The following is a 27729-nucleotide window of genomic DNA, read 5'->3' on the forward strand; positions in this document are numbered from 1 at the left end:
TCAATAATGTAGAAACCAAATATTTTAGGGGAAATAAAAGAGAACTTGACTATTTCTGCAAAATAGGCAGTCATGCGCTTTACAGATTTTAATTGAGAACACGCTATTTAGTCTTAGGTGAATGAGATGTATGATTATACATATATGGTATATACAGCAACTTAATGACCTATGTAATCAAAAGTCGCATATACATGCATAAATTACTGATGTTTTTTACTTATTCTTTAGTGTATATGTATTTATGCATAATTATTTGCTATATGTGTGTTGTGCATGTGTGTGGCAAAATATGATGTTGATCAAAGATATACACTTCTTGGAAAATAAGTCAACGGACACCATAGTGCTAGGAACAAACAGCCATACCACTAACCTCAATAAGATGTAGGACCTCCTTCCACTGCAATGAGGCAGCAATCCTGTGAGGTATACTTTCCACAAGCATATGATAGTGATCAATGGGAATTTTGGACCATTTTCCTGTAGGCATGTAATGAGGTTGTGGACTGTTCTGGGGAGGAGGTCTCTTGACCTCACATGACTTCATCCCACATATGTTCAATAGGGTTCAGATCAGGGCTCTGTGGTGACATTCATGTCCACAAACCATGCAGTTATAGCAGAAGCATTATGATATAGTGCACTGTCTTGCTGAAAGAGACAATGGTCAGTTCCACAGAAACACCAGAAAGTATGAAGCATTACACTGTCCAGATACCTCTCAGAGTTCAATATTCATGGTATCATAAACAGAGGTTTGAGGCAAAAACAGGACCATATGATTACACCACCTCCAAATTTCATAATTGGGGTTACACTCTAGTAAGAGATATTCACTAGACATCTGCCACACCTGTCCATCTTTTCAGTAGAGAGTACAGCACAATTCATCGCTTCATAACCCGGCATTCCAAGCTTTCATGTCCAACTGGAACTCCGCATTCAATGTGGTCACATTCAGTGAGTGTGGTAGGTCATCCACTGTGAGTAGCTTACAGTTGACTCCCTGAACTTCCATGTCAGTATGGGATCACTGCTTGTTCACCCCAGATGGCATAATTTGTCAAATATTTGCTGAATAGTTAGGTATGCAACATGGTACCCTATCACAATGCCCCTTTCAAACACCATCAGTTTCCCTCTTGCAGCCATTTCACACAGATGCAGTTGCACTGAATTGGGAGCATCATATTACTCCAATTTATACTGGCTAGAAACATGCGACTTGTTACATGACACAATGCATCTTGCCCATGGGGTGTCCACTGACTTCTTTGCAAGCAGTGTATGTGCCAGTTGACATCATCAATTTATTCAAGTTTACTATCAATGCAGGCTATTTTACCTGGCATAAGAAATTATTTCAGCAGATCGAAGATACTGTGATGGATAGTCCTTTATCACCTGCTTTGACTGATTGTTTCATGAAACATTTTGAGGATTGGATTTCTAATACCATTTCTCCTCCGCCTCACATTTGGCATTTTGTGGATGGCATCTTTACAATCTAGTCTCACTCTACTTCAGTTTCTGGATAAAATTAACTCCTTATATACTCGCATTAAGTTCATTATTGCACGTGAATCTATTAATAAGCTTCTTTTTTTTTTTTTTGAATATTTTAATACATCTTAACTCTGCTGGTAATATTGAATGTTCTGTTTACAGCAAGCCATCCTTTATAGGCAGATATCTTTGCATCATCATCCTTCACAACAAACAAATAGGTTTTTATCAAAAGCCTTGTACACAGAACACACACAATTTGTTATTTTGAGTCTCTTCTATTAGAAGATTTAAATAAAATAAAACATACTCTATTACTTAATGGATACAGCAAGACCTTGATATGGAAAATATTTGATAATCATCATCCCTCTTCCAGATTGCAATCTGATGTTAAAATGATCAGCATATCCTACCTTATCTGTGAAGGACACTTCACAGATATGATCTGTACACAACCATCAAACCAGCCCAGAAATTGTCATCTTTCTTACCACCTATCAAAGATATCACCTTTACTCCTTGCCTGGTGTTTATCAATACCTTGTTCTTGTCATCTTTGCAACTTTGGACAGACTGGCTGTTCTGCTGCAATTAGAATCAAAGAACATCAAGATTATATAAGATTTTTGGATTCTGAAAGTTCAGACCTTGCTTTTCATGCCATCGACACTAGACACCATACCAAGTTGCTACACTACATTACGTTCAAATTTTTTCAAAATTTCAATTGTGTGAAGCCGTACAGCATTGTCCTAATCTCAATCAAACAGAGTGTATGCCTATTTCTAAGTCTGGGGAAGTGAATGCTGTTAATTGTTTATATTCTTATTTATTTATTATTTTTAAATTAATTAATTATACATCTATTCTCATGTCTGAACACTAATAGTTTTCTGCTGGACAGCTATGACCAAGACGTGATATTATATGCAATATGACTTGTTCTTGTATTCAGTATTGAAATGTTGTTACCAGCTTTTCTTTCTTCCTGAAAGAAGCTCATGACATATTGAGTGAAACATACAGAAGTAACTGGAGAGAGGAAAGAGAGCATGGCAAGATGGAATTGGGATTTATATAGTTGCTAAGGGATAATTACATGAAACATCTTATAGAGGGGATTTAAGAGTGTTCGATTTGATAACAGCATGAGAGATAACATCAGAGATAACAACATCCATAACCAAGGTAGACACTCTGCCTCCAATTGGGGGAGGGGGGGAATGAATAACCATGCGGTCTTGTGCTGGGGAAGTTGCCGAACATGTGGAATTCTCTGTCAAGAAGGGGACTTATGTTTAATTATAAGGATAGTGATTATGAGAGACTCAGGAGTCATCTTGGAACAGCGGCATGGCTTGAGAAGCTATAAGGAAAGAACGTCAGTAGTGCATGGCAAGTGGTCACAGACTGCATACTCAAGGTCAGGAGGATAAACCAAGTTGGAATTAAATGGATGAATAGGGATATAAAACAAGAGCTGCAAAAAAAGAAAACATTGCAGAGAGAATATAAAGAAAAGAGTGATCAGAATATTCATTGGCAGTATAAAAGTGCAAGCAAGAAGGGTGAGAGAGAATTAGTTAAACAGGCCAAAGTAAACACAAGAATCTTTTTGTTACGTGAAAGGAAAGAGGAAAAATGATTATGATAGGATGATTTTAAACAATGCTCAGAGTAGGAAGGTGACTGAGCCAAAAAAATAGTTGAGTTACTAAGTGATCATTTTGCAAAAGTGTATCATCCAGTTGGAGATTATACAGTTGATGTTACAGACACATATATCAAAACTGAGATAGATGAACAGGAGGTGTTCAGCATATTAAAAAATATGTGAACACGGCAGATTGGATGGCACATTAGTCTGTGTACTACGTGAACGTGCATGCGAATTAGCATTGCCTCTGATGAAGTTGCTCAATCAAAGCCTGAGCTCTGTTCCAAGCAAGTGGAAAGATGGTAAGATGCAAGTGGAAAGACAGTTTACCCCAGCATAAAGGTGGCTCAAAGACAGAGGCAGCAAACTACAGACCAATTAACATATCAGGAGTACTGGAAAAGTTGGCGAAAGGTAAAATACAACAGTGGGTGGATAAGGATGCGATACTCTATAGTGGGCAGCATGGCTTGAAAAGAGTAGGTCCTGTCTTAGTAACTTATTCACATTTTATAATAAAGTGACAGCAGAAATGGATAAAGGTAATGGCTCCACCATGATACTGCTCAAGTTTGCAAAGGCATTTGACAGAATACCACATGGAAAACTATTGCAAAAGCCGAAGAAAATAGTAATGGATATAAGGCTATCTATTAGCATGGATAGGGGGGGGTGGCTGACGGATAGACATCAGAAAGTTGTAAATGGTGGAGTGGAATCTAAGAGAATGATTGTGACTAGTGGTCACAATCATTCTCTTAGATTCCCAGATTCACAAAACCGGGGAGAGCAATAGTTGATGATAAAGGTGATATAGATATCCTGTAGGATGATTTAAATACATTGGCATTGTGGGCAAAGGATTAATGATTGTCAGTTTAATGTTGCAAAATGTAAAGTTATGCACTTTGGGTTGAAAAGGTTGCATGTGGTGTATGATATTGATTTTATTGGATTGAAGGAAATTTATGAGGATAGAGGGGATTGGGGGATAATGATGGACAAAAAGTTGAAGTTCAGAGTGAATATTGCAGAAATGGGTAAAATAGCTCAAAGGATTACTTAGATGTTGCAAAACACACTGACAAATAACGATAGGGAAGTTATTATCCCTCTTTATAAGGCTATGATTTGGCCACATCTTTATCAGGAGGTGATAGAGAGGATTCAGAGATGATGTCCTCTCAATTCTTACAACATGTTAGACAATTTCATGTCTTATCTCCCATTCCCCTTAGGTCCATTATCACTTCCTTCAATACATCTGCACAAAAGGAATACGCAGAATCTTGTCTTTGTCTTCTAAATTTCAAAAACTTATACATGGCAATAATGAACTTGCATTCTCACTTTTCTAAACCTTAGCATGTTTGAATCCTCTCAGGAAACATATCAGTTTTGTTTCTCAGAGACCTTGCCAACTTCACATTATCTGTGAACTACTGCATATTTTAATTTAAACCTTTTCTGATGTCACAGACATACATGGTAAACAACAATGGCTCTAAAACATCCTTAGATGAAACCACTAATTAATTTTCTCTTCCAGGATACTGCTTCTTAACAGAAATTTTTCTGACACCGATGAGGTAGTCAATTTCCTGTTCAGCTCAGAAATCTATTATCCAATCTCATCTATCAATCAAACACTACCCAGTCATGGATAGTGTTTGATGTTGATAGGTTATCACGTGATGCACAATCCACATATCATACAGCATATGTAGCCCTGCCCCTGCTTACCTATTACCCTTTAAATAAGTAAAGGGATGTATTAAATTAGGGATGCTAAAGGGTGAAAGCAGTATAAGTGAGAGGAGACCTCCACATATCCTTTAAAGGAATGTGGGAAACCGACCAGGGCTTCTGACCTAATGCCCAATCCTCACCTTCTTGTGTTGCACCCTATTACGTATCTACCTGGATGCTGAACAAACAAGGATGGGCTGGCAATTTGGGATTTAAATGACCAAATTGTACAACATGACAGAATATCATGCCGGGTGGGGCACGCCCGGTTAAACAAGATCCCTGTTGTTTTTGCTAGGGAACAAAGGTTAACAGTGAAAAGTCAGCTACTGGAACAAATCCTGAAACACATTCCAACTCGACATTAGATTTCAAGATTGGTACTATCAACATAAGAAGCCTGAATGGCAAAGAAATGGAGCTAGGTGAGGAATTGAATAAGTACCAGATCGACATAATAGGAGTGACAAACAAAAAAAAAGACAAAATCTGGTGAGATCTTTCTAAGCAATAAATACAAAATGTTATATTTGTGCAATAACAATCAGGGAAAAGAAGGAGTAGCTATAGTATTCAACACTAAATATGAAGTTAATCTTCTTGAATGGAAGGCAATATCAAGTAGAGTGATGTGGGCAAATAATCAGAATGGGGAACTGGACAATGAGACTCATCTGTGCCTATGGTCCATAGAAGGTTCCACTAAGGTAGAAAGGGAGGAATTTTTTGAGGCTTTAGAAAAAGCAACTGACACAATGAAAAAGGAAAAGTTGGTCCTTGTTGGAGATCTTAACAGCAGAGTTCACAACTCTCAGATGTGAACTGTAGACTAAAATACACAAACATTATTCAAGAAAAACTGAGTTTGAGAACAGGAACCAAACCTTGGAGATTTAGTGGCAAGTTGAAGTAAACATTGACTGATTCAGCCAGAGAGGTATATGGTGAGGTTGTCTGCAAGGATAGAAAAATCAAAACTCCATGGTGGACAGAGGAAGTTAAAGAGGCAGTGAAAGAAAAGAAGAAAGCATATAAAAATTCCTGGCAAATAAGACAGAATGTGCTCTTAGAGAATACAGAGACAAATGTAAGAAAGCTAAACACTGTAAAACTAGCTAAACAAAAGTCATAGGAAGACTTTCATAAGAATATAAAGAATAAATATCAAGAAGGTGGCAAAATATTCTGGTGGCCATTGAAAAAGTTCAGAAATGGAGGAATGAGTACTGTAAAAGGAATTAGAGAAAAAGATATTCTTGATGTATGGAGTAATTACTTCAAAAAATTGCTAAATGAAACAAACAGTGATGACAGCACAGTAGTAAAAAACACTCAACAGACATGCAATCAGGAATACATATCCATACTTGAAGTAGAAAAAGCCTTGAAATGTGGGAAGGCAGCTAGAGTAGATGATACTCGACCAGAAATGCTCAAGTATGGAGGTATAAAAGTCTTACAGTGGCTGCACTGCATAGTTCAGAAGGCCTGGATAGAGGAATGAATTCCAGATGAATGGAGTAGAGCTCTCATAGTATCCCATATATAAAAAGGGAAATAAAACTGAATGTGAAAATTACAGAGTTATTTCCCTACTGAGTTTTCCTGGTAAGATTCAGGCAAGTATACTCAAGAAACCATTGAGAAGGACTGTAGAAGGAAGCTCGGTGAAGAACAAGCAACATTCAGGCCAAATAGAGGTGGTCAGGATCAGATTTTCACTTTATGACAAATAGCTGAAAAATCATGGGAATATAATAAAGATCTATATTTAAGTTTTGTAGATCTAGAAAAGGCATATGACAAGGTGCCAAGAAAGAAGCTATTCAAAACATTATAGTTGTATGTTGTCAATGGGGCATTATATCAAGCAATACTTAGTCTTTATGTGAGTTATAAGTCAGCAGTTAGAGTTGAAGGAAGTACAGGAAGATGGTTTAATGTTAAATCTGGTGTGAGACAAGGATGCACAGTATCCCCTCTCTTATTCATTATCAATATGAATCACATTATGAAGGAAAGTGGTATTAAACCTGATATCAAAATTGGAGATGTTAATCTCAGCTCTTTCCTTTATGTAGATGATATGATACATTTAAATAAATCAGTACAAGTCTGCAAGATTACCTGACTAAATTGAATAACTGCTGTAATAAACTTGGTATGAAAATCAGCAATAACAAGGCAAAAATATTGAAAATATTAGATGCATTGTGAATGGAGAACCTATAGAACAAGTAAAACATTTCAGCTATTTAGACAAAATTTTTAGTGAAGATGGTAAACTAAATATGGAAATAGACAACAGAATCAACAAATCTGGTATGGTAGGAAGTCAAATGAATAAATTCATATGGAATAAGAGAGAAATTAGTCGGAATATTAAATTAGCTGTATACAAGACAGCGTTTTATCAGATGTTTTAGCAGAGTTAATCTCAGGTGGTATGGCATTTAAACAGAATGGGAGAGGAAAGATTAGCAAAACAAGTGTTCTCTGCCAGGTTGGCAGGAAAAGACTCAGTGGAAGACCAAGAAATAGATCGTTTGATAGAGTAAACAGTGCCTTAGAAGACAGAAATATAAGATCTGATAATACTAAAGTAAGAGATTGATTTGGAGGAAAAATGTAGACAGGAGGTTAGTAATGCTGTAAGTTTTTCATGTATTACTAACATATCCTGTACACCCATTGAAGGTACGTGTTAGGGATTTGATGATGGTGATGATGATAAAGTGCTAAAACAAGTTCTTAACAAATTTACATCATAATGTGTATATAAATTACTAAAACAAAACCTTTCCTTTAGCATGAATCCTGCTGTTATCAACTAGATCCTGGATCTTAGTCCTCACCAGTCACACTCTAATACTTGATTCACAATTCAAGATACACATCTGTAATTTGAATTGTAAGATTTATTATCCTCTTTGACAATTTTATTCTCCTTCCACTTGAGAACTGAGGCCAAAGTCAAAGCTGAGATGGCTGAGGCACACCTTGGTTTCAGGACAGGCCAGGATACCATACCATGCCAGCCAAACTGGCCAAGTGGTTCGAGTATCCGTTCTACAGTCAAAAGGTTGAGGATTCGAATCCCGCCGTGGGCATGGATGTTTATGATGTCTGTGGAAATACAAGTGGTGGTGGTCGATGGTAGATGGCATTGGTGTAGTTGGGTCAGTTGGTGGTGGAGACAGAGTTGTAGAGCAAGTACCCTCCCTTGATGAGTTGTTGGACACCCTGGAGGTGTCAAATAATAATAATAAAATAATAATAAGATCCTTTGCCTTAGGCAGCTCAATGAGAAAAATAGAGCATTTAGGCTTCTTTTGGTAATGGGCTTCATAGACTACTCAAAAGTTTTTGACTGTTCAGTATATGAAACTGTAGGAGGTAATGAAAGTATCAGGATCATAGCTTACTTGTACAACAAGCAAGAAGCCATGGAAATAACAGGTGCTGGATTAATTAATTGGCTTCATATAGACAAGTCTGTCTATTTTCTTCTCATCTGTTCAGTATTGTGTGCTGAGGACTCTGAGTGTAGCATTGGGTCAGCAAGCTGAGATATACTGATGATACACTATTCCTCTGAAAAATGACAGGGAAGAACTAAGATCAATCCTTGGCAGAGTTAATGAAATCGAAATCAGCAAGAACAGGAGACTTGAACTTAAACTCTGAAAACGACAAAAATTACGGTCTTAAAGGAAACAGAGTACTACCTGAAGTTCATTATCAACATGAAGACTTTCTGTTCATAAGACAGTAGTAAATGAGGAATGGCTAGAAGAATAATTAGAGATTTATGTGAAGTCTTGAGGGATAGATCAATCGCTACAGGAGCAAAGTTGAGGATTCTGAATGCAGCTTATATATATAATGAATGTAAAACTTGGAACCTGAAGAAGTCTGACAGGAAAAGGACAACTTCTACAGGAGACTGTTGAAGAACTTATACGAAGGGGGGGGGGGGGGTCTGGAAAGTTCTGATAAACACCTAGAACACAAAAATAATATTAAAGCAAATGATATAACCACAGGAAAGAACATATGAGGATATAAGAACATAAGTTACCTTCATAACTCTGCTACTAGTATGTTCTTTCTTGTAGTTATATCAGTTACTTTAATATCATTTTATTCTGAGTGTTTATCACAACTTTTCAGCACACCCTTGAGGGGAATCTGAAAAGTTCTGATAATCACCATGAAGGAATTAAGGTAGACAGAACCATGTTCTGGGTGTTTATCAGAAGTCCCCCCCCCCCCCCCGTCATGTGTATGAGTGTGTGTTGTCTAACTACCTTTCTATAATCCTGTAGTGAAGATGCCTATGACACCCAGGTGAAAATATTTTCATAGTAAATAAGTTGTTTAGGTACCTTTCCTCCATTTTAATACTTATTATCATTATGCCTACTCAGAGTATTCCCTTATTGAAATAAAGAATATATTCCCACAATTTTTTTTCCCTACTAGCCACATTAAAAGAATTCCCTGGGATTTTTCTTTGTGGTGTAACTGGAAAAAACAACACTGCTTAAAAGCACTTTTCATTTATACTAATTATGCCACTTTCCTTCTTTATATTCCTTGAGTGAGTGGTAATTTCTTCCCACTTTATACAACTTTCATAATCCCTTATTCCCGATTGTATGGTTAACCTCTCTTTAATTAATTTTCCAACTACTCTATTTAATCTCCTGAAGTATGGAATACTTTTAGACATTGCTGCTGTTAAAGGTTTCCTTGACCACTGCCATTTCATTTTCTTTCTGCCTAGCTACATATAATCCTCATGTTATATATATTATATACTGGCTAAGGAGTTTTCTCAAATTGTTTCATTAACATCAAAAATAAAGAAACTATCACAATAATGCACAAGAATACCTTTTCCCAGATATATGAAATGCACACTTACTTCTGCAAGAAAGAAAGCAGTGGGAACAAAATCAAGTATACTTAATTAAAATGAGTATGCTTTATTTATGTCCCAAGATAATTCCGCATACATGATGCATGGGAGGTTGTTCGACCTATAATACAAAAATATTGTGGATGAAAACAAGATGCTAAGAAAAAAAAAGTAGTGTTAACATTAGATTAGTATACTAGGAGAAGAATGAACATAGATGAGGAAATTTCATTCATTCTTCTTTCCATTATTCTCTATATAAACAGAAAATAATGGAAGAATTATCAACGGCAGTTTTGATGAGTGGTGACATGACCATACAAAGAAAAAGAAATCATAGATCAGCTGAATACAGTCACTTGGTCAGAGATAGGTCATTAAGAAACCAAACTGTTCTTTTCTGTACTGTTCTTCTCTGTACTGCTTTGAAGATCTTTAAGAAGCTCTTACCCAAAATGTGAAAACAGCATTATATGGTTTGTTGTATTAGTGACTTGTACAGCTTTATCAGTTTTGGAAGGTATACTAATGCATGGAGCAAAAATCTGATTTCTTGGATGATGAAGAGGTATATATTTATGTCAGTGATCCCTAGGAAGTAAAATTCATCTTGTATAAAAGATTTGAGCATTGTCAAAAGTAAGAATAGAAGAAAATGTTTTTTTTTTTTTGAAGGAAATGAAAATATGAGACAACTGAGTTTCACAAACAGTGAGTTTAACAAGGCTTTCTTAGCACAATGAACAGTTAATAGGTTAGAAGTTATGATTGTAGACAGATATTTTAAATTTTAGATGATTTACATAGTGCAACAAGGCTTTTGTAATAAGAAGAGTGCAACGAACTGTTATCAGCAAAAAAAGAACCTGATATAGTGGAGAAGACTATGTACAGAAAGAAAAGAACAGGTGAAGAAAAAAACAAAAAATAAAAAAGTGGAGTCCCATCATTAGTTACAAAGTTTGATAATAACAATCCATTCAAAATCACATAACACAGATGCAGATCACAAATCTGGCAACCTGGATGCATAAGTCAGAAAACAACCATAAAATGGAGACTTATGAGGGTGGTCTGAAAAGTTCTCGGCCTAACAACGAAAAAACAAATTTATAATTTCAAAATTATTTTTATTTTTCAATATAATCTCCCTTAAGACTAACACATTTATTCCAGCGATGCTCCAACACAAATTATCCCATTCCTGTAGCGGTTCTCAGTAAGATCTGCAAAATACCCCTCTACAGCTGCAATCACCTACTGATTCAAAGAAAACACTGACCACCAAGGAAGAGTTTCAGTTTTGGGAAGACATAGAAGTCAGAGGGAGTTAAATCTGGGGAACAGGGTGGATGTTCCAACAATTCATAGTGCAGATCCCTTAATTTTCCCATTGTCAAAACACTTTTGTGGGCATGTGCATTGTCCTGATGAAAGATGATTTTTTTTTCCTTCTGCAAACCAGGTCTTTTCTCACAAATTTTTTCATCTAGTCTGGTTTTAAAAAATCAGAATAACATTCCCTGGTTATTGTTTTACCATTTTTCAAGATAATTAATAAACAAAATGCCTTTAACATTCCCAAACACTGATCCATGATCTTTCTTGTTGATGGAACAGACTTTGTCTTCTTTAGTGCTGAATAACCGGCTTCTGTCCACTGTTTTGACTGCTGTTTGGATTCTGGTGTATAATAGTGAAGCCAAGTCTCATCCATAGTAACAAATCAATGCACAAAATCAGTGTTAAAATGCTCCAAGCACTGTTCAGAGATTTTCATGTGAGTGCGTTTTTGATCTGCTGTGAGCAAGCAAGCAAGGCATCCATCTTGCACAAAGCTTTTTCATTTGCAATTCTTCATGCAAAATATATCCTACATGTTCTTTTGAAATGCCTATAGGCTCATCAATTTCATGCAATTTGACTCGCCGGTCACCCAATACCATGCCATGCACTTGATCAATGATTTCTGGTGTTGTTATACTTTCTGGACGTCCTTCACATGGATCATCTTCAAGAGTGGTACGGCCAAGTTTAAACTTCGCAGGCCATTTCTTAATTGTCGAAAACAAAGGAGAAGAGTGCCCATAAACTTTTATGAATTTTGAATGAATTTCTTTTGGCGTTATACCTCCTTTTATAAAGAATTTTATAATCGCACGATACTCAATTTTATCCATTTCAAGGGATGCAAGACAACACTTTTGCTTCAGACAGCTGTATAAAACAAACTACTTAATAGAATGACTTGCAATTTCACATGGATGCTTATGACAGATGTACCAACTTAGAAAAAAAAAAAAATCTTCCCAACAGTGGTGCCATCTATGGCAGAGGCCGAGAACATTTCAGACCACCCTTGTACTTACTGGGCATTTGTGCTAAACCCAATCTAATGTTTCAGAAATATCAAGAGCAATCATTCAAATTTCTCCATATTAGTCCAAAGGTAACATTCTTTATGAAAAAAAAAAAAAAAAAAAGAAAAAAAAAAAACCACTTGATTGTTAGTGGCGAAATCCATAAAAGTTAACTGTTATTAGATTCCTTCATTTTAGAAAGAATTTAATGAAGGCATTTAGAGTCAACTTTGATAACAAAACTTTTACAACTGGAAAAATGTCATGAATTAGGAGGCTGGTCTATATCCACATTAGATTCTTCAGATCTGTTTTAGAAGATATTTAAACGAGACGTGAATATTGAGAGTTTTGAATGGCAAGATATTTACTAAAATCATCATTAATCTGGGTTTATTCACAATGTGAAAAGGGAAAAGAGATTATTAAAAATTAAATATTGCAAATTATGGTCTTCCAAATCTCTCTATCTTGAGCTAACTGGTAGATGTCAGATGGAGTTTTACAGTTCAGACTACTGACGGTTTCACATATGTATTGCCAAAATTGTTTGCATGGTCTTCCTCTACTGCAATTGCCATCTCCTGGTTTGTACAGGATGAGGGATTCCAAAAAGGGTGAGACCAGGATGTCTAAGTTGATGCCTAAGCCACCTGAGTTGTAGTTTTTTGACTATACTGACAAGTGGTTCTTGTTTAGCAAATTTAGCATAGCAGAGTTAGTGAGGATCAGTCTGAGGCATGTAGTTCCAAAGGAGTTAATTAGATCTGTAGTTTTTTTTGGTGCTTATTGTCCAAGTTTGAGAACCATACAAGAAAATAAATCTACTGGTTGCACAGTATAGTCTTAATTTTATCTTTAATGATATTAAAGATGATTTCCAGATGGGGCAGAGTTTGTTATGGAAGACTAGATCCAGCTATTTATTTTCTAATATAATTTTCTGTATTGCTGATGTACGATCCAAGGTATTGAAAGTTCCTTTACTCTTTCTAAGAGTTTATTGTTGATATGAAGAATAAAGTTTTCACAACCTTTTGAGAATACTTTGGACTTTTGGATGTTGATCTGCAGACCAATAAGTTTAGCCTGTGCCTCTAGCAGATTGAGATGTTTTTGCACAATTGTTGGTTCTGTATCGACAAGTACAACATCATCAGCAAAGCTAAGATCTGCTGTGTTGATGGTCCAGAAGATGTAGTCTAAGCATACTATCATCATTAATGTGGAAAAAAAAAAAAAAAAAAAATGCAAACATAATAAGACAGCAAAAAACTAGTTTTTCCTAAGATGCAAATTTCCTGCTTTTGCATATTTCTAAATTTTGATGTGTTGATCTGATATTTTAGCATTAGGTACAAACAAAAAAACTGAACATGGAGATTTCAATGAACGCAAGTTGTAAGATGACTGATTTTTCTCTTGAAAACAGCCTGAGTGCTTAGATTAAAAAAAAAAAAAAAAAGCTTAGATAAGGGATGAAAACTCAAAGTGGAATGGAGAATGAATATTTCTATATCAATAAAAAATATTTCAGTATAATGTGTATATCAGAGCTGTCTGGATTAGAAGGCCAAAAATGCATCAGGTTGAATTATTGTTTCTAGTTCTGCTGAAAAAAGAAACAAAACACAGAGTGATCACATGCAATCTGGAACTGCCCAAAGGACAAGTGGAAGATCACTGGCAAAAAAAAAAAAAAAAGACATTTGTGACCTTGAATGAAATAAAGCACAAAAAAGCCAATCAACGAGCATGAAATGTATGAGCATCAGTTAATTTGAAATTAACCAACTATCTTTGAATTTCAAAACATATGTATTTCATACGTTTTGAAATTTATGAGAAATTTAGAAGAAAGCTTTGTTCACAAGACATTTTACCATTTCCCCACCAATTTTTTTGCATGAATAATAACATATAGTGCAATATATACACAAACAGTAAGTCAGTATTGTGAACAGTTAACAAGACATGGGCTTTTAAATTATAAAATAATTATTTTTTTCCAGAAATGTCATTTGTCCTCATCCAAACACGAAGTATTTCATCAGACTATAGAGAATAATGTTAGGAAGATGTACAGTCTGTAGCAGTTAAAAAAAAGTAAAATTTTGCAATTATTATCACAAAACAAAACATGCTGGTTACAAACCTGCAATTTCGGTAAGTTCATCCATGAGGACACGTGGAATGAGAGGCGGAAGTCTTTTAGAAAAGAAATCTTTGAGTGCTGTGGCTACAGCATTCACAGGGATATCTAATTCTCTGATAGAAACCTGAGGATCTGCAAATGATGTAGTACCGAAATTAGAAAAGAAAAAATGTGGAATATATGGCAGGTACATTTTAAATCTTGTGGTAAGCATGTTATGATATGCAAGAATTACTTTGGAAAGTATGATTATTTAAACTTAACAGTATAAACAACACCAAGAGGAAAAATATATTTCTTGAATTCACCAATATTTTTTGATTTTCTACCCAGCATCATCAGAGCATAATGATAACTGTGATGGGCACACAGTTATCATAGCACCAAACTAAGAAACTGTAGAAACAATTTAAATTGTAACTGACACCTTATGTCCTTACATGGAATCTCTAGGGATCAGATAACTACAAAGTTAATTTAGAGAAGTCCAGCTATTAGGTCTTAAAATGATAGTCTCCTGGATCTTTTAAATTAATGCAATCATGTTTGTTGAGGTTGAGAGAGTGCTTTATACTTGATGCTGATTCCAAAAATAGCCTTTCATACCTGTAATGACTTCTTTGTAATATAGAGCAAACCAGAGCATGGTCTGCCAATCCTAACTTATCATACAGATGATGACAGTTGTAATTTTGGTGTTTTGGTTCTTAAAGGTAGATGTTAATTGATCTACTAGTCTGTCCAAAGTAGGCCAAACTGCAAGCACAAGGGACTTTATACACTCCAGAATGTTCAAAAGGATATAGTCAATCTTTAGGAGAATGTATTAGGGCTAGCTGAATGAAAGGTTTGAAAGTGGTATGAAGATCATATCTGCAGAGAACTTTGGCTATTTTTTTTTGATATACCCTTAACATATGGGAATGGTTTTGCTGTGATCCTGTGTGTAGGAAGGATGGGGAGAGGGAGTATATGTAATATTTTATATAGGGCTACAACCATTGGCTAAAAAGGTGTTGCAAAGGTCCCTGCACGCAGTTTCAAGGGCTATATCATCTAAACAAATAATCCTGGATCAGTGAGTAAGTGTTTTGAGGATACCATACTATTGGGAAGGATGGCAATGTAATTGTTTGTCAATACCTTCCATTATGAGTGGGTTTTCTGTAGATGGAGAAGGATAATGAGCCATTAGGAAGTTATGTTACTTAATGTATCTAAAAAGGAGAGACTAGTGATTGTTACTTTCTTTTTCTGTGGTGAAGTTTATTCTAGGATGTTGGCTGTTAAGATCGTAAAATGTAATGTGTCTGGTCCATGAGGCCAAACAGCAAACACATCATCAACACAGTGCAGTCAAACTGTTGGTTTAAGTGTGGCTGTGTGAGTGCCTGGTTTTCAAAATGCTCCATGGAAGTTTGCTAGAGGTGGGAAAAGAGGGAACCCACAGAAGTCTAGCTGTTTGTATATTTTTCCTTTCCATTGGAAATAAATTATGTATATAGTGAATCTGAATAAATCAGATATGTCAGGGAGAAAATGAGGCTATATTAAGGGTTTTTGTCAAAGGTACATTAATGAAAAGTGAGGTGATATCAAAACTAACCATAGTGTCAGAATCTGTCCAAGTTAAATTTTTAATAACATTTTAAATTGCAAAGAGTTTTTATAACAGATGAGGGAGAGTTGCCTATAAAGGAGGAAATTGATTTGGATAAATGTTTAGCCTACCCAGGTTAGTAAGTGGGGATATTCTCACCTACTAATTGGGTAGGAGATGGGGGGGGGGGTTGTGAATTTTAGGGATCCCGTATATCCAGGGTGGTTTGACATGATAATGGTTAAGTTTTTAGGCAATTTCTTTAGACAAGGATATAACTCTTTTTTTTTTTTTTTAATATTTGCAAACTTTTCTTTTGGGATTTGGTAGGATCCCAATGTATGATATCTTAAGTGGAGGACTCATTAAGATGATTAATTTTTCTGTTGTATTTTGCTTGATTCATAATGACAGTACATTTCCCTTATTGGTTTAAGTTACAATAATTTGTTTGTTCTTATATAACTTTCTAAGCACTGATGTTTCTTTTGGTGGAATATTATTGGGAGGTTTGGATTTACTTAAAATATTAGTTACATCCAACCAAAAATTATTAGCAACTGTGCATGAGTTCACAGACACCATATTCTATGCTGGTCATAATTTTTAAAACCAGTACTTTTTGGGGGCACAATGGTGAAATTACACCCACGACTAAGTGGGTTGACTGCATCTTAAGAGAATGTTTGTGACAATAGATTCACTACTTTACACAGGATCAGATGGAGAAAAACGGCTATATTACATAGAAGTTATTACAGGTCTGAAAAGCTATTCATAGAATCAGCATCAACTATGAAGCACTCTCCCAGTCTCAACACAAGTATGGTTACATTAATTTACCAAAGATCTGGAAGACTATCATTTTAATACCTAATAGACAGACTTCTCTAAATTAACTTAGTAGTTTATCTGACCTGTAGAGGGCACCATGAAAGTACATTAGGTGTCAGTTACAATTTAAACTGTTTCTACAATTCCTTAGTTTAGTGCTGTGTGCCTGTTATAGTTATACATAGTACTCTGTTACTGCTAGATTGTACTCTGATGATACTGGGTAGAAAACCAGTGAAATATTAGTATGCTTAATAAATATGTATTATTCCTCTTGGTGTTCTTTATACTGTTAAGCATTATTATAAATAATGAACAACACCTAAGCTTTTCTTTACGTAAACATAAGAATGTTTATGGAGCTATCTAAAATTACTGCTAGTAGCACAGAAGAGAGTATGCAAATACTTACTTTTACCAGATACTAAGAGAACACTTACTAAGTACATTTTTATTTACTACCAAACCTTAGCTGACATTTCCTTATTATGACAATGTACTTATATGCGGAAATTATGATGACATAGCTATAATATGGATTACATATTAAGAAGAGAAAAGTCATCAATGTACTTTATAAGTTGCCCCCCCCCCCCCCACACACACACAGTGAAATGTTTTTGTAAACTTATAGTAGATTCATATTGTGGATAAGTTAAGGATTTTTTATATTAATTTCATATATATATATATATATATATATATATATGATGCATTCACACACACACACACATCGCAAATGTTGTTGTAAATTTACAGTAGATTCCTGTGGATGAGCTAAGGATTTTTTTAAAATATTAATTATATATATATATATATATATATATATATATTTTCCCCCCCCCTATTATTATTAAAGTTTTTTTTTTTTTTTTTTTTTTTTCATAGTCCAGAAACTGTTCTAGAGACAAAATATGAAACTTTTCTTTCAAGCCACTGCAGGCCTCCAATAAGCAATATTATGTGCAATAAATGCACAAAACAAAGACCATACAAACTACTACCAGTAGATGGAATTTTTCATTTTATGGAAGGTGGGGAGAGGACATCCGAGGAAAGCAAGAATGAATGCAGTGAAGAAGGGGATGAGAGCAAGATTTTTCTATCATAGAGTGGTATGCAATTAGAATGGAATGCAAATGAATATGGTGAGTGCAGGTAGTGTGAATGAGTTCAAAACCAAGTATGACAGCTGATGTGGGTAATGTGTGGCCCTACCTTGATGAGTCTCTGACTCCATGTCTCTCTCTCTTCATAATAATTTCTAGAGTCAGGAAAATATATCTGGTAAGAGTTAAAAAGCCTACAAAAGATATTACAACTGGAATATGAACAAAATCTGTAAGCAAAAGCCAGTGAAACTGAGCAGCATGCAGCAGAAAAGAGATAAGCAGTAAAGAAATGTAAAAATAATCATAATTTATTACTTATAAAATTTACATTAGTGTTTGCAAAGAGAAAGAGTCAATAAGCAAGAAAACCTAAAAAAAAGAAAAGGTGTGTGTGTGGGGAGGGGGAATAGACACAAGTTAGGTTTGTGAAGCCTACAAAAGATATTACAACTAGAAGATGTAATACAGTATCTCTGCAAAGGAACCTTTAAATAAATGAATACTGTTGGCTGATAGAATAATCGGCCAACATTATTCGTTGGGTTAAAATGCACAAACCAGACCAGAAAGGATTTGAATGGAAAGGAAGATTTCCATTAAGCATTCTATTTTGATGTTTGAAAAATGCTAAGAGGATTTTTTTCCATCCTAAGGCCATAAATTATTTAACAAAAATAAATTAGTCCTATTTATTAAAAATAAAAAGAAGGAATTCAATATTTTAAAGTGCAAGACTTGGCAATTGATGAAGACTCAATCTATCCTAATATAGATTGAGTTGTAAACTTATAACTTATATGAGAAAAATTGACTTTTATATCACAATGATTAACTCCAATTTATAAATTAGACCAATAATCTTTTCCAGTTCAAGAGCAACTGAAGCAAGAGATTTTTGGTTCTTAATGTGGAAGGAAATCAAGTGCAAATGCACAGTAACTTTCCTTCATTAACAGCATTCTATTAGCCAAATCAAGATAGAGTGCATAAGCTGATGATGAATGAAATTTACAGGTCTTGAAAAGAATTTTGTTTAAAAAAAAAATTAAAAACTTGTAAACACATTCTTACTCTGTAAAAATTAAATTGTTCAGTATGGTAGAATAATATATAAAATATATACATAATCATAGATTGTGAGATGGTTGGTTGTTTGGTTGATTAGGGGTTTAATGGTGCAAGGACAGCAAAGGTTACAACAGTACTCAAGGTAATAGTAAAAAGTAATAAAGAAATAAATTAGTAAATATCATGTTATGTACAAAAATCAAATTAAAAAAAAAACATTAAGTAAACTGGTATTTGTATATAAATAGAATACATCAAATGTGATCATATAAATTAATTCTTTTTAGAAAATTAAAAACTTCATGTAATTTATCTGGGTGCAATGAGATCTGCCTGAGCATATAAGACTCAGCGAGTGTAGTAAAAAAAAATTGATTCCTTTCTTGAGCAAAGTGCTTGCAATCCATAAGAACATGATGAATGGTGTGACACATGTTACAGTGTTCATACATAAATAGGTCATCAGCCATTAGTAAATACAAATGTGTAAGATGACTGTGACCTATGCAGGGCCTAGCAAGAACAAATTGCTCTCTTCTGTTTCTTTGTTGCGTCAATGATTTTGCTTCTTAATTAGAAGTTTAATCTGGTGCAATTTATTTGTCAGTGCTTCCTCCCATGATGACTGCCATTAAGTCATTATTTCTGATCTTATAAACTGACTGTATTCAGTATATGGGATTGATAAACAATATGGAAAAAAATTAACAGCTGATCTAGAAGCTAAATCTGCAGTTTCATTTCTTTTAATTCCCATGTGGTTGAGAATCCAGCATAGCTGAATATCAAAATTAAGACCTCAATTTGTACAAGGGAGAAGAAATAGCCTGAATAGATAATGCTTTTGGTAGTAGTTTTCTTTTATATGCACAAGCTGATCCATGCAACTCTGATGTATAATTACTGCATGAACTGAGATCTGATTGGATATGATAGCCAGGAAATACAACAACCAACAGATTTTGAACCATCAGTGTAGACTGGAGATAAATCAGTGTTCTGCTTTCTATGTATTAAATAACTGCTTACAGACAGATATGTGAAACTTCTTTTGTTGGCACAGTGAGAGGTTATAGGATGAAGTGCAAAACATGGCATTGAGGAATGCTGTTATGTTTGGTGCAGGTAAGGTCAACATTCATGTCAATAGTTGGCATAATCTCTTCAACACACTATACCAAAGGTACATATCACAGTCTGATTTGTAATAATGAACTTTCTAATGAAAAAAAAAAAAAAGATACTAGTACACAGAGGATGCTCTCAAAGAAACTTTCTTTTTAGGGCAAATTAAGAGAACTGCTTCTGTTTAAGCAATTAAACCCGTCCATCTGCTTTAACATAAAGGCTCTGAGTGGATAATGTGTGAAAAGTACTAGTAGCTATCTGTATACCTTGATGATGGATGGGATTCAACCATTGCAGGCTACTCTGCTTGAAGAACCATAGACTAGACACATAGTCCAATTTGAATGTTCAAGTGAATGATAAAGATGAAGCAATGACCATCGATCTGCACCCCATTTAGTAGAGAATACAAAGTACAAAGGAGATTCAATGCTCTCTTACACTTTTCTCTTAGTTGAAAAATGTGTGCAAGGAATGTAAGCTTTCTGACAAAGATAATTCCAAGAACTTAGCTTCTGTTCTACTGGAATAACAGCCTGTACCTTCTCAGCATAAGAGAATCTCAGGACAGGTGTGGGGGTGGATAACTTCCTTAGTTCATCCTAAGCTGGATGTAAGCTGAATGATCTCCCTGACAACTGACACAATTAGTTTTCTCTGCAGAATAGGATTTGTTATCTTGCTTTTTACTACCACATCAGCAGGTAATAGAACCATGACACTTTCGCCATGTCCATATTTCTGACATTTAAAGCATCTCAGTGGATTAGGGATGTACAGCCTAACAGAACAGTTGAGAAACCCTGCTTTACAGATATTGAAGGTTCGGTGTATCAGAAGTAAGGATAACGTTCCATATTGGGATGCACTTCACATCTGTCACTCTCTGACCTTTAAGCTCTGAACATACAGTATGTGCTCATTTGAAACATCAAAGGGATCCCATTCTGATATCACATCTCAAGAAGAGTTTAATGTTTTATGAGGTCACTCCAACTCATAAAACACACTTCGTATTCCACCCATTAATATAGTCCTTAGTAATTTTTTGAGTGTTGCTGACTAGATGTTTCCACAAGGATATCTCCAGAACATACTTTTTTTGAGATTGTTTTGGAAGATACTGCCGGTCCTAAACTTTTGAATAAAGAAGGGTGACAATTTCCCCATTGGCTTTTCACCTGTTGCTTGGATGATTAGAAATACTTGTACATTTATATTGGTATCACATATTTTGTTTCTTACTTTCATTACCAATTAATGTATCTATGCTATTGATACTTGGTTAGGACCTTGTTAGGAACCCCAAAACATTTGATGATGAGGAATTCATGCCCAAGAGACTTTTTGTTCAATTCCAGAGCTCCCTACCTTATTGTGTTAATAAAAAAATGACTGAGAATTTTCCTTACCATATTCCTTAGTAAAAAATATATAAAAAATTATTACATGAAAAATGATGTGATAAAATTTAGGATGAATTGACCAAGAAGAAATTTTTGGGGAGGGGAATCTTTGAGTGATTATTTCACGAGAGTATGTCAACCTGACAAATAATTCAGAATAAGATACTCTAGAGGGAAGTGATGAGAGAATAAGCTTGAGGTAAAAAATATTAATACAAATACAGTAATGGATCATATTTTAGATGTGTTTTCAGCAAATATGTTAAGGAAATATGAGGGACCTGGGAATGCCTTTAATTCAGCTGTTTATAAGAAAATGAACAATAAGAATATCCAAAAGAGGGGAAAGAGGACACAGCCACTGATCTAAGCTGATATGCAGCTCGAAGCACCAAATATCAGGTCAATAGCTAGAGTGATAATTATGAAGGTCTTGGAGAAGTGAGTCAGGTCTAAATTCAACCTGACTGAGCAGCAACTTTTACATGAATTACCTGCAGTGCATGAGACTGCTTTGAATTTATCATATGGAATTGTATAAAACTAAGGTAACAATGCAGGTTTATTTAATTTTTAAGATTAAAAATCATTATTACACCTGCTGTGTTTACAATACTCTAAAATACATATAATGAAAGATCCCAACCATTCATTTAGAACCACTTACAATATCATCCTATTCTGTAATTTAAAAACTGTTATTATCAAGTCTGTAAATGTGTTATGGATGTATATTAATCAGTCTTAAAATTCAAGCATGTTCTTGAGTAAGTCAATTTCAAAATGACTTACTTGTGCCTCCAATTCTAAAGGTTCTAGCAAGGAAGTAGAGGATTTTTCAATTCATTAGAGATGACAAAGAAAAAAAAGGAAAAGCTAAATCTTATTGGAGACATGAACAGTATAATAAGAAATCAATCCAGATATGAAGAAGTTTTGGAAAAATTTGTGCATAACAGTATGCAAAACTTATGTAAAGAATCAGAACTGAACAACTGTCAAGATGTGAACCCTAGATTCAGACAGAGGAAATAAAAGAAAAATAAGCCAAACTGTGTTTAAGTGCCTTAATAAAAAGTTTAAGAAAAGGAAAATTCTTGAGGGAATAAAGTATATAAATATAATGAAGGCAGAAACATTTTTTGAAGCCTGAAATGACTTAGAAATGAAGAACAGAGCACATCAAAGGTCATAAAGAGTTGTCTAAAAACTGAAGAGAAGGATAGTTTGAATATATCTGAAGAAATTATTTTGGAAAACAATAAATGTGGCAATCAGTGACAGATCTATAAAAGACAATATTCAGGTCAGACAATCAGGGAGGGAGGGAGTTCATATCAACTACTGAGGTAAAGAAATCCATCAGAAAAATGTAATGCAGAAAGGCAGCTGGAGTATATGACCAGTTCTGAGAAAAAGTGTGGTAGTGAACAGATCGTATGAATGACAGAAGCCAATTAAAAATGAAGATACCAGAAAAGAACTTGACAGTTAATATTCAAGAATTCCATAACAGAGCTACTCTGCTTCAAAATGTTATGGTCACTTAAACAGAATAGGAGATGAAAGTTCAGTAAAATGTGTTTAAAGCAAAAATATTTGGAATAAGACTGATATATAGGCATGTTCATCTGATTAGTGGTACTTATAAAATCCAAACTCAAGATGCAATCAAACAAGCAGTTGCAAAAATAACAGACCAGTCTGGAAGAAAGCTGTTGCCAGGAAACAAATTACAAAATATTATATTAACATGTCATAATATCCGGTATACACCAGAAGTTGATGGCTATAATTATTATAGGTTTCAATGTTCCTAAAAATGTTTTGTGTAGGTAATCCTATTACAATGAATTACATGACATATATCCCTCCTCCCCACCATGAGTTTTACCAAGATGTTAATCATGTGGAATAATTGCTGTTTCGATTATTACTATTATTATTGAGAGAGACTGCCAGGAAGTTAGGAGCTCATTGAGGGAGACCACACATTACCTACACTAATTGTCATACCTATTCTTGAATTCATTAATTTAAGAATAGGCATGACATTTAATTATCCAAACATGCTACTTGCAAACACACATGTAATATTTTATTTCAACAGTATGTCAAAGTGACAATGATCTGATAAACCATAATTCTACTGGCCACGTTCTTGATTGCCTTGCGTATCTTTGCATCATCAGCAAATAGCTGTATGTCACCTGTCAAATCCTTTCCAAAGTCAGTAATGTAAAGAGTGAATAACAATGGACCAATTATAAGTAAAACTGCAAAAAAAACTGAAATATGATATGACCTTTCTGATATGTTCATATAATTGTCAAAAACCTGCACATAACAGACAATAGAATGATCCATTTCACAGAATTTTTTTCTGATATTAGGTAAAGATTTAATGTTCATAATCCATAAAACTGCAAATGACAGAATCATTTTTTAAGACTTCTGATATGATACTGCTGTTCATATACTTGGTACAAATAACATTAACTTCTCTTTTATGATCATTGTAGTTAACTATGTTGCTTGTATAACAGTTGGAAAATTTTACCTATAAAGCATGTGATTTCGTGTGTTGGTGATCAATTCATATGTCCTTCAGTTCTTTCTCCCCTTCAGCATGAATCAATTATTCTTGGCAAGATGCCAAGCAGAGACCTACAAACCGTAGGCGAACTATATTCTGCTATGCTGATATGTTACTTTTAATGAACATCCTCTAACACACTTTTCCTCAATACTATATACAAGTGATAAACTACATACAGTAGTAAAGCAATCCAGACATATTGATGAGAAAGTACAAGTCATAATCGACTAACTAGTACAGAAATATCTAGATCATGTTAGAGGAATGGTAGATATCTATACAGAAAGAGTGTTTGACCTGATTATAGTCAGAGAGAGGTTTTAGTTAAAGATGACTATTCTGCTGCTGGTTGGTGACAGTGATTTTGCTGTACTGATCTGGGAAGTGGCTAGGCATATAAATGTCCCACTCAGAAAGCATTACATGCTGAATTACAACCAACTCACGATACCAGCTTCAGTCACTATTGATTGCTGGATGAAAAGATATCAGAAGCATATGGGAAGCACTAAAAAAATACTTTGGTTCAATATATTAAAATGTGTCCCTAAAGCTTAAAGAATAGGGGTGGTACGAAATGGATGTGCAATCCTATTAAACAAGAGAATTTCAAGGGAAAGATAATGTAATGTATACTATGTGTTTATATAAGAATGGTGTCAGTTATGAAAATTAGAAACCTCAGACTAAAAAATAAATTATTTTAAGTAAGTATTGTACAAAAAGTCTGAATATGGAAAGAAACTAGCTCTGCATGCCAAGGAGAATCTAAAAGAATTTTATTACTATGCTGCAAGAAAAGAAAGAAAAAAATATTGTAAATGAATATCCCTAAAGTATGCACGATTTGCTAAGAGCTTTCAACATGTAGTAAGTGATATGGAGTTCAATGTTACATCTACACTGAATGACATGACACAGATGATAAGAGAGTGTTCAGCAGAACAGTATGTACCCATAACCTGGGCTGTATAACTTGACACTTAGCACAGGTAAGATTCCACAGGATTGGAAAGAATGTATGATAATTCCTTTTCACAAGAGTTATGCAGAGACTAATGTACATAACCACTGACTTATCAGTATCTCTGGAGTAGTAGTGAAGATATTGGAAAAGTTGATCAGAGTTCACATACAGAAATGAGCTGACAGAGAATCTATACTTTGCAGTGATCAGCATGGGTTTACTATTGGAAGGTCAAGTTTGAGTAATTTGCTCACACTTTATAATAATATTATAGGTGAATTTGACAAGGAGATGGATACATCATGATATTATTGGCCTCTACTAAGGATACTGCATGGAAGGCTGTTGTGTAAGTTAGATGATATGGAATTGAATTATAAAGTATTGATTTGGATAAGATGACTGACTGATATATCAAAAAACTGGTGTACGGGGAGCATGAGTCTAGTCTGCAAGATAAAAGATGAGTAATGGTGAACCCTAAGTATCAGTCCTTAGTCCACTGTTATTCAATCTTTACATTAATGACATTGGGAAATGAGAGGAGTCTACAGCCAGTGGTGAGCTATAAGGGGCTTGCATGAGCCCTTTGTTAAATTTTTCTCAAATTTGCGAGCCCCTTGTTCTTCTTGTTTACTTTTTTATTTTTGAAAATTTCAAGCAACAAACTCATACGGTAACCTAACAAAAATTAGTCTATTTGGCAGTGTATAGATTATTTGGAATTATTGTTTCAACTAATCTATAATGAATGCCCCCAAATTTGAAAAGAATATAAGCGCATGCACTGTCTTTATCCTTCTCCCTTCTGGTAGCCAATCGTATGGTAAAACCAGTAGCCAATCAAGTGTTTTATAAAAGATTATAAAAGATTTCATTCCTATTATAGTTAAAAAATGTTTTTCTTATGTAAGATATATTAACACAGTTGATTGTGTGCAAATATTTCATGTTTAGATCATGAAATATTTGTTTAAAAATGATAGCCTTTAGAGGTTAACATAATTTTTGTAACCTAACAAAAATTAGTCTATTTGGCAGTGTATAGATTATTTGGAATTATTGTTTCAACTAATCTATAATGAATGCCCCCAAATTTGAAAAGAATATAAGCGCATGCACTGTCTTTATCCTTCTCCCTTCTGGTAGCCAATCGTATGGTAAAACCAGTAGCCAATCAAGTGTTTTATAAAAGATTATAAAAGATTTCATTCCTATTATAGTTAAAAAATGTTTTTCTTATGTAAGATATATTAACACAGTTGATTGTGTGCAAATATTTCATGTTTAGATCATGAAATATTTGTTTAAAAATGATAGCCTTTAGAGGTTGATTGTCCTCACATACTTTTTGATTGGAATTTGTACACAAGCTGTATTAATAAAAGTTTTGGTGTGGAATATGGCTTTTTTTTTCTTCCCCTCGATGATGTGAGCCCTTTGTTAAAATTTTCATAGCTCATCACTGCCTACAGCTGTTTGCTAATGATGAAAAGATAAGCAAAATTAGGAATGTGAATGATATACTACACTTGCAGAATGATTTGAATAGGATGGAATTATAGAAAAGTGAAATTGGATACCATTTAACATGTAAAGTCATGTGCTTTGGCACAATGAGATCTCTAAGGTACATCACAAGGGTGGTGGTCATTCTAGAAGAAACCAACCAGGCTAGGGATCTTGAAATTTTTCCCAGATAAGAAATTGCAGTTCAATGGTCATAAAGCAAAGATTGCATATAAAACTTAGAGGATAACAGCAATGCTGAAAAGACCACTGAGTTATAAAGGATAAGGAAGTGATTTTGTCTATTTTTAAAAGACTGAACTCTATCTGGACTACTGTGCAGATCTGGTTTCCTGATTTGATGTATTGCAGATAGCGGAGAGGTTGTAAAAAATGATATTTTTTTAGCCTTACAATGATATCAGCATTGTGGAATGAAGATTATGAAGGACAGATTGATATGTGGATGTTAGCAAACAGGAAAAAGAGGTGAAATGATATAGACCTACAAACTTCTGAATGAATTATAAATATCATAAAAGTAGAATTTTTCATTTTATAGAAGGTAAGGAGAGGCCATCCTTAGAGGTTGAGAATGAGTATAGTGAAGAAAGGAATTAGAGCTAGATTTTCTCTTATGATACATATCTGGAATGGCTTAGCTTTTGAGCTGGTGAATGCCAACTGGGTGAATGAATTTAGCAGAAGTTATACTGGGTGGGTGATGAATAGTATTTTGTCACATTTATGTCCACTGAATGATTTTAAAATAATTTGAAACGAACCATTTCCTATCGAACCTTTTATCTAAAATGAAGTGAGTAAACACCACAAAGAATCAAATGAAATCTGTCATTAGTTAATGCTAGATGGAATTTTGTGCAGCGAAAAAACTTATATACTTTTGCTATGTGAGTAAGATGAACAATATAGATGACATTACATCTAACATGGTTTTTTGCAAAATTAACGACAGAAAATCTCACATAAAAAGATTTTTTTAATACTATTTAAATTAAGGGGATATTAAATCCCACATTGTTTTAAAACCGAATAAGAAACTCAAAGATTGGAATCAGAGAGTTTCATGCCAAATATAGTAAACTATAAAGTATTGGCGACCACTAGCGTGAGCTAATGCAAGTGACC

The 27729-nt window shown here is 34.5% G+C and overlaps 1 protein-coding gene across 11 annotated transcripts in view; it reads right to left on the reverse strand.

Moving 5' to 3' along the window:
- Positions 1-27729, reverse strand: part of RhoGAPp190 (Rho GTPase-activating protein 190) — a 723033-nt gene that overhangs the window by 92472 nt on the left and 602832 nt on the right. For all 11 annotated transcript variants that reach the window (XM_090410500.1, XM_090410505.1, XM_090410503.1 and 8 more), the window contains one exon: positions 14358-14489. In XM_090410500.1, the coding sequence (XP_090266626.1) occupies positions 14358-14489 (132 nt within the window). The remainder of the gene's footprint in view (positions 1-14357; positions 14490-27729) is intronic.

The sequence above is a fragment of the Typopeltis vanoorti genome, chromosome 20 (genome assembly GCF_054136105.1).
Source record: "Typopeltis vanoorti isolate ZY-2024b chromosome 20, IOZ_Tvanoo_1.0, whole genome shotgun sequence".
NCBI lineage: Eukaryota > Metazoa > Arthropoda > Arachnida > Uropygi > Thelyphonidae > Typopeltis > Typopeltis vanoorti.